An 11,497-nucleotide genomic window follows, 5' to 3' on the forward strand; every position below is an offset into this window, starting at 1 on the left:
TGCAAACTTCACCTGGGAATTTGACACAAACATGGGAAACACAGCAAAATATGCAAACCTAATAACAAACTCTAATTCGGGAAGTAGTCTGTGGAGGTCCTGTGGGGACAAAGCCAACATGTTTGTGTTCTAAGTGATCCAGTTGCTATTTACCTTTTAGCAAATTATAATGATAAAATTATTGATTGCAACACATTGATTCTTCCCCTTAGGTTTTGATGTTTAAAAAGTGGATTATTGATTGATTCAGAAAGGAGACTGAACTCAATTACGAAATCGTCAGCCCCTGCCTTTTTACCCATGCCAGTCAAATGTACTCAAATGTACTACAAATGTTCTCAAATGCATTGCCACCAGTTTACCTTTACTCTGACAATGCTCTGGGGCGGCGTGGGTTGAGCAAACTATCAGGGAGGAGTTTGACAGTCTTCACTGTCGGGACAGACGACTCCGTTTTGACGAGGAAACACTCCAGAGGCGCATCCTGACCAAATGGCAAAGCCTACGTTGAAGTTGTGCATGTGCTTATGCTTGGTGTTAAACAGCATAGTTATCATCGGCGTTTTATGCGTGGCTCTCTTGACTCACCAAGGATGTTCAGACGATGATTTTGGAAAAGCTGCGGTGGCTGCCGACTCAGAGATGTGTTCGAAGATCGGGCGGTAAGTATATTGAATGACAATATTAAGAACTGTGATGACCTCCCGTTGAGAACTTCAATTCACGCTACTACGAAGTCATAAGACGTACAATAGCCTACAAGTTGTTTCATCCTGAGTTAAACTCTTTGTTTCTGTTGAGGACAAATATGAGCGCACATTTACAGACTTTTCAATACATTTCAAACATAGCCTATCGGTATGGTGGGAATTACAATATTGCAATATTATTTCGACTTGCAATGATATGAGCAGCTTATCAGGATGGATATAATTAGGTTGATTTGCAGTTATGCCCATTGTACAGTAGCTCCCATTGAACATATAAGCAGCTTAAAATTCCCTCTCTCGGTGTTGTGGTAGGCCTATCATGGCTTGGGCAATTAGGATAATTTAATTCTTCAACTTCTATTAATCAACTTTTATTTGTACGTGCTATGTGTAAGAAAAGCAGTAAACCCAGTCAGAATAAGCGATAGAGCCATTACAACCTTTTGAAAAAAAGAAAGAAAGGAGACGTGAAGTGTCCTTTGTGGAAAAACCATTCGGTGAAGAGACGTAATTATTTATGGTAGCAGGTAACCTCGCAGTTAATTCATGGCACGGGTACACAGTGATAGTTGCTGTTATTGTTGTAGACTTAAAGAAAATCAGGTGACATATGAGATGATTATGTACACAGGCGTAAACTTCTAATAGCCTACGTTCACTGTTCTTCTCCCTCAACCTCCACGATACGCAGGGACACATTGAGGCGGGGCGGCTCGGCGGTAGATGGCGCTATTGCTACCCTGGTGTGCACGTCCATCGTTCACCCGCAGAGTATGGGCATCGGTGGAGGTTCAATCTTTACCATCCGTGAAAAGGACGGTAAGGGCTCAATATGCTTCTGCGGACACGGCTTCGTTCGCATGGGTGTCTCCCAAGGGTACTACTTTATCTCTTGCGGAGACGTCTCTCAGTTCATAAGCTGAATCACAGAGTTTGGACACAACATTTAAGTGCTGCAGGGACAGTGCGTGCAACGTGAGCAGACCGTGTCCGCAGAACAATTAAGAGGCTTAGTAGATTCCAACAGTTGGTTATTTACTCTGAATAGCTTAAGCCTGAATTAAGTCTGAAACCATTTCTTTATTGTTGCAGGAAAAGTGAAAATCATTAATTCTCGTGAGACTGTTCCTAAAGCTTTCAACAGTAAATTGATGACGTTGTGCCCAAAGTCCTTCCAGCTAATGTCCGGTAAGTCTGAAAGATGGGAATCATGCAAAGAAAATGACCCACTAAAGGAATGACCCACTAAACTTTGTTGAAGTTACATTGAAGTATGTTGAACAAATGAGAGTGACTAATTACCTAATCAGAGTGCCATGCATGTTCTTCCTCTCTCACAGGCCACACACACATACACACATCCCTGTCTCTCTCACAGGCAACATAGTCATGTAAACAGGAAGCTACCCATCTGGCAGACCACACGCACTCACTCACTCCTTTAAGAATGTGCCCACAATGATACATCCTAATGACATGCTCAGAAGGGGGGAGAGAGAGAGATAGAGCAAGAGAGAGAGAGAGAATATTTATTGATATCCATCAAATTGAAAGCGAGTAGAGGACTAATGTGAATTACAGCCCAGGCTTCCCATGGTTCTTCTTATTTCTTCATAATATTTAGAATGATCGTCACAGTTACACATGATTTGTGCGACATTGGCATTTAGAGATTATGTCTGAGCTGTGTTGTGAAATTTTGCATCTGTAATTGCCTACTTTCAATTCATGTTTTTGAAACTTTGAAGTTGTTGTTACCATATGAACACTACATGCACAGTTTTAGAATTTCAAGCTTTAAGAATTTCAAGTCTTTTATTGTCAGATGCACAAAACAACAAAGGGTCAGACTGGGCACTGATATTGTTTTGACAAGACGCCACACAACAACCGAACATATAATAGATATATAATAAACCTTTACTAACGTAGAAAACTATAAATATACTTAATATAATAAATATACCAACTATACTTAATATACTAAATATACAATACAACATACTTAACATATACTAAACATATAGTGCAAACAGTAGTTAAAAGTGTTATGTGTGAAGTGGCAAGTGAATGAAGTGGCGAAAGTGAATCACTGTCCATTGAGAAGCCTGATGGCCCTCGGAAAGAAACGGTCCTCCATTCTATGTTTTCGAGACTGAATGCTACGGTATCGCCTGCCAGATAGCAGCAGAGTAAAAAGTCTGTAGGATGGGTGGTAACAGTCTTTTAAAATCCTGCAAGCTTTTCTGAGGCATCATGTGTGGTAGGTGTCCTGCAGGGCTGGGAGCCCCCTGTCGATAATGAACACTGCAGACCTGACCACACTGTGAGGACCTTGCGGTCCCTGGCTTTGCAGCTCCCATACCACACTGTGATGTAACCAGTCACAATGCTCCCTATCGTGCATCTGTAGAAGTTTGTGAGGATGAGTCCATGCCAAACTTCTTCAGTCTCCTCAAGAAGAAGAGACGTTTCTGGGCCACTCTGAGCACCTTGTCTGTGAGCAGACCAGAAGAGATCATCGCTGATATGCACCCGAGGAACCTAAAGCAGCTGACCCTTTCCACTTCAAATCCATTGATGTGTAGGGGTGCATGCTCCTCCACCTGCTGCCTTCTATAGTCCACAATCATCTCCTTAGTTTTGCTGACGTTGAAAGATAGGTTATTATCCTGACACTATGTTGTCAGGGTAGTAACCTCCTCTCTGTAGGCTGACTCGTCGCTGTCAGTGATTAGGCCCACAATGGTTGTGTCGTCAGCAAACTTGATGTCACTGTGCTGATGGTTTTTAGACAGTACCTTCCTCATGTTGGCTCTGTTGAAATCTCCAACTACAATGAAGGCTGCACATTTTCCAGACCATTGATAATCACATACAGGTCATCCAAAGCAGAATTCTTATCTGCCTGGGGTGGGGGCTGGGGGTGTAGACTACACTCAGAATGACTGACTGAAATAAGTTTACTATGTAGGTCCAAGATGTGTTCACAAAACAGTGGTTGTGTTGCTAAATGTGGCCTTGGATCATGATGATGTTTATTCCTTTTCCTTCTTCAAGGGAACGATTGGATTGGAGTTCCTGGAGAGATCCGTGGCTATGCGGAGGCCCACAGGCGCTATGGGAGGCTGCCCTGGGCCAGTCTTTTTGAGCCCACCATCAAGATGGCCAGGGAGGGCTTCCCTCTTCCCCCTGTACTGGCTCGCTTCTTAACGGTGTTAGACAAGGACAAGACACTGCCAGTACGGTGAGATACACACAGTGTGTATTGTCCATGTGGGATCTGTTTTTTTCCCCCCTCTCATGGCTGTGCTCATGTGTTAATAATAAATGATAATTCATTTGATTTTTAACGCACTTTAGCAATGTTCCCTTCTGTCATTCTGTGGGCGCATTCATATGCAAACACTACACTCTGCCTTTACATTTATTGTCATTAATTTGTTGAACAGAGTTTCTAATCTAACAAATATATATATTTTTTTTCTTGAAATAGGAACTTATTTGTTGACAGAGATGGGAACCTGCTGAAGGAAGGCGACACGCTGCGGTTTGAGAAACTGGCGGATACTCTGGAGACTATTGCAGAGAAAGGGGCGGATGCATTCTACACGGGGGACATAGCAAGAGACTTGATCAGTGACATCCAGGAAGCAGGTGAACATGCTTCCAATCACAAACATGTTTTATTTTTTAGGAGGATTTGTGCTTTTGTGGGTTAGCTGCTCCACACAACATTCCCAAACATAATTTATTTTAACCCACAGAACTTTATCCATAGACCATAATTGCTTACAGACTTCCCTGATGTCATTTGATGTTGAATACAAGGTGGAAAGCTCTCCCTGGAGGATTTGAGCTCGTTCAGTGTCCAGGTGTTGGACGCTTGGAAAGTGCCGCTGGGAGACTACGACATGTATATCCCACCACCACCAGCTGGAGGTGCTGTTCTGAGCTTTATACTGAACACCATGCGAGGTGAGCAAGCCCAGAGATACACACCGACCTTCATTACTGCACTCTGAGACAGGGTTGCCCTTGACCTCTTCAGTGCAATGACCTCCAAACACTCCATTTGTGGGATGTTGGCCTTGTTGTATCACATTTGATTGAACTAGTCAGATAATCAAAGCTTTTCCGATTGACTGAATTTGGAGTGATCAACCAATGAAGATCAAGGAGACTTTCGGTGGCGGGATCCTTCCTTTTTTTTTTTTCGTTAATGAGTTTAGCCAGGCAAAATCAATAGAAGCTAATGGAACGTTTGAAAATGGCATCAATCAAAGCCATGAAACCTGAAAGACATCTGGAGGCCTCATCTGACAGGCTGTTTTGTGTGCTGTGATAATTTATGTCATTAAAAGTTTCATAAATGAAAAAGGACACCATTAAAAACTGTCGGTGATTGCTACCCGCACAGGTTACAAACCGACACCAGAATCGCTTGAAGGCCAGCAGAAGACTCTTACGTTTCAGCGCTACGTAGAGACATCCAAATTTGCCAATGCACTGAGGAGGTTCCTCAGAGATCCAAGATTCAGACCTTCCAAGGTGCGTACATTTTCACTTACAAAATATACACTCTCCTGTGCAGTTTTAGAACACTTCACTGAATATCTACAACATTTCTACTAAGTGTAAGAATTTCTGTAAAGCATTGTCCCTGTAGTTGTTGATCGGTTTTCCAAAAGAAAAAAAGCTACCTCAATCATGGGGGTTGTATTCTTGGCCTGTAGTCCAGGGGGTCACTTCTACTCGCACAGTGTTATAGCATAATGATGGTATTTCACCCTCACCCTACTGCACTCTAACTGTGCTCCATCTGTACTTCTGGAGTGCAGTGACTCATCAGTATCCATATCAGACTCCACTGTGGAGCAACCAAGAGACTGCATTTCTCCATCGCTCCCTTCTAGTGCTAAGTGATTACTGCGATTAGGTGGTTAAGTTGTTTGTTCCAGTCAGGGATGACTATTTAGCCACAGATGTTTGTTCCAGTCAGGGATGACTATTTAGCCACAGATGTTTTGTACTGTACCTCTAAAGGGAGTAGGAAACAGGAGAATGTAAATCATGTCCCTTGTACGTTGCTTTGGACAAAAGCGTCTGCTAAAAGACTAAATGTATATTTGTTGAATATGTTACCAAAAGTTTGGTGGTTGGAAAACATTTGCATCAGGAAGAGGATATATTGTGTTGATATGTATTTCAGAAACTCTCTTGTGTTTCCTGTTATAGTTTCTCCTTACAGGGTTAATTTAGAACGCAAAGCCCTTAGGAATGGTGAAACTTATGAAAAGCATATGCAAAATGTACCGGTATGTTCTGTTTGTTTAAAGATCAAACACTGTCTAGCCGAGCCATAGTGGCTAGCCATCCTGAAGGGAAAAATAGATGAGAATGTCTACCTGTATCTACCTCTGCACTATGTCCATCTTCCTTCTGTGATTCTGTTTTTAAAAAATTGATTAATTTGCATGTTCTGGTGTATGAAATCCATAAAGAACTGCATATGAATCCCTATAACAGACACACTATGTGCAAAAAGGTGCAGTGTCCTTTTATTGTACCATCATATAACGTTTTGAGGTACAGACAGGTTGGAACCCAAGAGCAAGACAACAGACACAGTGGGTAGCGGAATTATATTTTACTTCGTAATAATTCAAACAGGGTAAAAACCAGGAAATCCATCAGGTATACAAACAATCCGACAAGGAGCAGGAAGGGTATTCAGAATCTGATGGACAGGCAGGCAGGGTGTGGCATGTGGGAGTGGCTGGATCTGAAACGACAGGAGATGGTGATAAACATGAAAGCAAAACCAGATGAACACAAACTAGAATTCAGGGGAATTCGTGACACATCAGAATCACGTCATTGTCTGAAAGTATCGGAAAGCAGATCATATATCTTGATATGTATTCGTGGTTTCCACTCTAGAGTACCTTGTTAATGTGAAGTACAAACGGACACGTCTTTATGGCTGAACTGTAATAGTTTACTGAAGCATCAATTTTATTTATTTATTTATTTATTTATTGGATCCCCATTAGCTGGGGCAGACACCCCCGCTATTCTTCCTGGGGTCCTTCTTAAATAAGAAATCATTCCATAAAACATGAAACAAATACAACATCAATTAAAAATAGAAAACTATTGAATGCGTGAGCTACATACAAGTCATTGTATCATTGGCGGCACAGTGCCGACTAGTGGTGCAAGGTACACAATAGTCAAGACATCACATCTAAACCTGTTTTCAGACTGCATCTTTATGTTCTCAGTCAAGATGATAAATTCCCAGCCGCAAAGAGTCGACTAGTCTGGTCATGTAAACCAGTATTACAGGAAGAAGAGACATTTATTCATGCACTTGCTTAGTCTGCTATTTCACCGGGACTGGCTTCTCCAACTCTTGGAACACTTCCTATGAATCATATCAGGACCTCAGTTTACAAGATGAGACAACAAACTGTAAACATTCATCCAAGTCTGTTGTGATTCTTTCCAATGAAAAGGTCTACTGTAAATGGATTGGTAGTCAGGATTAGAGTCAGGTTGGGGTCAAATAATGTTCCTTGCTGAGTTAATTAAAAGGTGAGAGTTCGACCCCGTTAAGAAGTATATTTAGTGTTCAGATTTTAGTCTTGCAAAAGGTACTGATTGTTTAAACCATGAAATATGTTATAAATGCAAGCAATACATCCATTTAAATTTCAATGCACAGGAAGCATTGGCGGCAACCGAGGAAGAGTTTGCAGAGAGAACAAGAGCAATGATTCAAGACAGCCAGACTCATGATGCCCAGTACTACAATGTGACTCCATCTCTGGACAGCATGGGTACCACTCATGTTTCAGTGCTGGCGGAGGATGGCATGGCTGTGTCCGTCACCAGCACCATCAACCACATGTGAGTCAAAGCAGCCACCCATGCCCAATCAGAAATGTCATCCGCGTCCATACCGAGCATATATATAAAAGCGGCTAACCTATGGGTAATCATTTATAGAGACTAAATAAATAGTGTCAATTACACACGCATGGTAAGGTATTTAACAACAGCACACTAACAGCTAGTCTGGAGTGCAAAAACTTTAGCTGGCAGCAAATCCATAATGTCAATCTCTTATGGGCCACGTTAGCTAACAGTAAAGTGGCACAGTTCAACTGTTGTTTCCAGCAAATAAGAAAACAACTGTTATTGTACATCTAAGGATAAAAATAAAATAAAACGTGCAATCAGTTATAGTCGTACTAATTATTCCTGTGTGTCTCTGTGACACTGTAGCAGTCATTAGAGCTGGTGGTTAGCTGTGGCACATAACCCAAAATGCCAGTAATTTTCTTTTTCTTTTATGGGCCACGTTAGCTAACAGCAAAGTGGCACAGTTCAACTGTTGTTCCCAGCAAATATGAAACAACTTTTATTGTACATCTAAGGATAAAAAAACAAAAAAAGGTTTATTGTGCAATCAGTTATAGTCGTAGTTATGATTCCTGTGTGTCTCTGTGACATCGTAGCAGTCATTAGAGCTGGTGGTTAGCTGTGGCACATAACCCAAAATGCCAGTCATTTTCTTTTTATGCATTTTATTCCCTGGAATGTACATTATTCATGCTGCTGAAACTGCATTAGGAATCCTTCAGAACAAAGAATATGCAATGCCTGTTCTGTAACTCAAGCAAACTTTTATGCCTTTGTCTCCGTGTATTCAGATTTGGGTCCAGAGTCTTCTCTCCCAAGACTGGCATCATCCTGAATAACGAGCTGTCGGATTTCTGCGGGAAAGCCAGCAGCATTCAGGCAGGTAATGAGCTGAAAGTCTGACTCATCCCACTGGGATGTTTCCTTCTTGACTTTTTCACACAAAAAACCTCTCCAGCTCAGCATTGTTTTGTTACTCAATCTTCTATTAAAGTTTTACTCAACCTGGTTTTTGAAAGGTATGTGTGTACGAGGATATGTGTGTGTGTGTGTGTGTGTGTGTGTGTGTTTTCATACAGTACAGTGTAGAGCACAATGAATGATATTATATGAAATTGATATTATATTTTTTTTTTTGTCACTAGTTTGCAGATATGTTTTTTGTTGTCCTTTTGCTGTTGTCATTAGTCTGTGTGCCTTCCTCATAGGTGAACAGCCCCCCTCCTCCATGTCTCCAGCCATCCTGTATTCCAAATCTAAGAAGCACACCATGGTGGTAGGGGGATCTGGGGGTAGCATGATCATCACCGGTATGGCCCTGGTGAGTACTCAATTAACACTGCCATATTATTCCTGTATGGTAGACTTGCATAATAACCTCATACCTAAAGTCTTGGGCTGTAGTGTAAGTGGAACTAAGCTGTTAGGACCATAACCTGTAGTTGTCATTTGTAGTACTAGAACGTACGTAAAGTTCTTAGCTTTTATTTGTAGTATTAGATTATGAGATTGATGTATATGGTGAGTTATGTTTACATTACATGTTTCTGTCTCACTCCTGTGCTGTCCAGACGATAATGAACCATCTCTGGATGGGTAAGAGCCTAAAGGATGCCATTTCTGCTCCTGTGGTGTTTGTGGACTCCAAAAATGCACTGAACTTTGAGCCAAATTTTGACAAGGTAATTACACATTCTTATGGATCTCTCAGGCTCATTGGTCATCAACACAGTAAGTGACTGACTGTGCTTCCCCTTTTTGAAAACTCTCAGTATATCCAAAACATTGTGAAACAAAGTGGACCATTCTCAGGAAACCTCATCAAAGTTCTGTTCTAGTCATTTCAAATCCAGTGAACCTTCACTACATCTAAACATAGCAAATAATTAAGCTATACATGTTGCACATACGACGATAATATAGTATTGAAAAAGGTGTCTTGCTGAATTATGCTGAATCAATCTTTACAATCTTTACATTAATGTGTATACACAAGTAGTGCACTCAGGTATTGACAGTGACTTCTGTCTGCAGGCTGGTAGTTGGTAGCTGCTGTTATGTGATATAAATTATTGATATGAGTAGGTGTAAATGAGGCAGGCAAGAGGGTCTTATCAATAGTACTGATTGCCTTAACAATTAATTATCTAAGCACTGAAACCTTTGTTTTTGGTCACTTAATGTGGAACTGTACCACCTGCCTTAACTGTACCACCTGCCTTAACCTTAACTAATCAATTTAAAAACTCTCTTCAGCCAGTTTTGCCTTACTGGTTGAATCACTTCTACCAATGCCAGATTTCACTTACATCCTTGCCCATCTCAGACAACAGCCGATGGGTACAATGAGCAGTTGTCAGTATGGCAATGTCATGTGTCCTTTAAATTATCTACATTGCTATGATGAAAGCCAACGGTGAAATGGTTCATCCACCCATGATACCAGTGTCCAAATGCTACCAGGTTGTGGTGTAGTTACTTGTGCTAAAGCACAGCTGAACTGCTGAAAATATTCCTTGACTAATGCTAAAAATGTTCTCATCTCTACCTTCTTGCCTTGCTGCATGAATTTGATGCCAAATCATGCTACTATGTTCCAAACATCCAGAAAAACCTGGAATTCCTGCTAGCTGCACGGAAATATCTATCAAACTATGTGCCTTGCTACCACACAAAAGAGAATCTTTCCTTCCGCATTACAGTGATGACTAAATGAATGAGCTTTCTTCTCTTGTAATGCTGTGGTCAGTACAAATGTATGAAGCAGGCATTGTAGTGATAGTTCTTAGTTTGTGACGCCTTCAAGTTTAAAATACTTACACTTTGCTTAATATTGTTCTCTGGTCTGTGGTTTAGTGATTTACCATTGGGGAACACTAGCTCCGAAATTCTCGTTTGTGGACACAGTGAATTCAATGATGTCTGTCTTCTCCTAGACAGGATGACGAGGAGAACCTTAAAGCCTTAAGAAAGGATATCTCCACCCTTAACCATTAATAATGTTTATCCCCATACTTTATTTTGGTTATTATGTTTATTGTTCTTTGGTAGTTTGACAGAAACATTGAATTGCTAAGTTACCAGTGGTTAGCAATGACTATAAATAAAATGATGTTCCTGATGTTCCGTCTTCTCCTTGACAGGGTGTTGAGGAGAACCTTAAAGCTTTGGGTCACGTAGTGGAGCCGAGGAAGATGTTTTACAACGTGATTAATGCTGTGTCTGAAAAGGATGGATGCATCACTGCTGTTTCGGACGAGCGGAAACTAGGAAAAGCTGCTGGATATTAATTTTCCTCAATACACTATCGGATGACTGAAGAAAAACAGTAATTATGTTCTCGCAAAGAGAGTTTGTAACCAAGAAAAAACTAAAACAAGGAGACTTCTGGGATTTAACGCACAAGTCAAACCACTATTGGCCTCTGACCTTTTGGTGAAGAATAACATGACAGGCTACCAATCTAAAACAAGTCTTCACAAAAACTTTGTCTGGACTTTGTTTTCTTAAGCACATGAATGTACCTCAAGGAATCGTGGTCTGAAGTGTAGCACATTATTCCATCGCTTCCAGTTCCAACCGTTGATGCCTCAGATCTCACTGAGGTGAATGCTCTTATTCTTGGTTTTGTTAGTGTGAGAGGTTACTTAACGGAAGCATTCAAGCAACACAAGTGGCTTCACTGTGGGGAAGAAATAATAGGTTTTTGTCAAATTTGGATACTTATCTATAAGCCACTGCTAAGTAAATGCAGAGAAAAGATCCTTCTCCATGGTGGAATTTGGTCTTCTCAAGCATAGAATGCAACCAAAATTTGGTCTATGATTTGTCTATGAGTTTTGACCAATGTACTATTA

The 11,497-nt window shown here is 41.0% G+C and overlaps 1 protein-coding gene across 1 annotated transcript; it reads left to right on the forward strand.

The window, feature by feature from the left end:
• Positions 1–492: 492 nt before the first annotated feature.
• Positions 493–10,930, forward strand: ggt5a (gamma-glutamyltransferase 5a; the record flags this gene model as incomplete). Its single annotated transcript, XM_080852827.1, has 12 exons — positions 493–662; positions 1,402–1,529; positions 1,803–1,898; positions 3,771–3,957; positions 4,207–4,367; positions 4,542–4,688; positions 5,131–5,261; positions 7,441–7,625; positions 8,432–8,523; positions 8,849–8,961; positions 9,212–9,322; positions 10,784–10,930. 12 exons carry the CDS (start codon positions 493–495, stop codon positions 10,928–10,930), a joined length of 1,668 nt encoding a protein of 555 aa, XP_080708953.1.
• Positions 10,931–11,497: the final 567 nt, after the last annotated feature.

Source organism: Sprattus sprattus (genome assembly GCF_963457725.1).
Source record: "Sprattus sprattus genome assembly, chromosome: 15".
In the NCBI taxonomy this organism is placed as follows: Eukaryota; Metazoa; Chordata; class Actinopteri; order Clupeiformes; family Clupeidae; genus Sprattus; species Sprattus sprattus.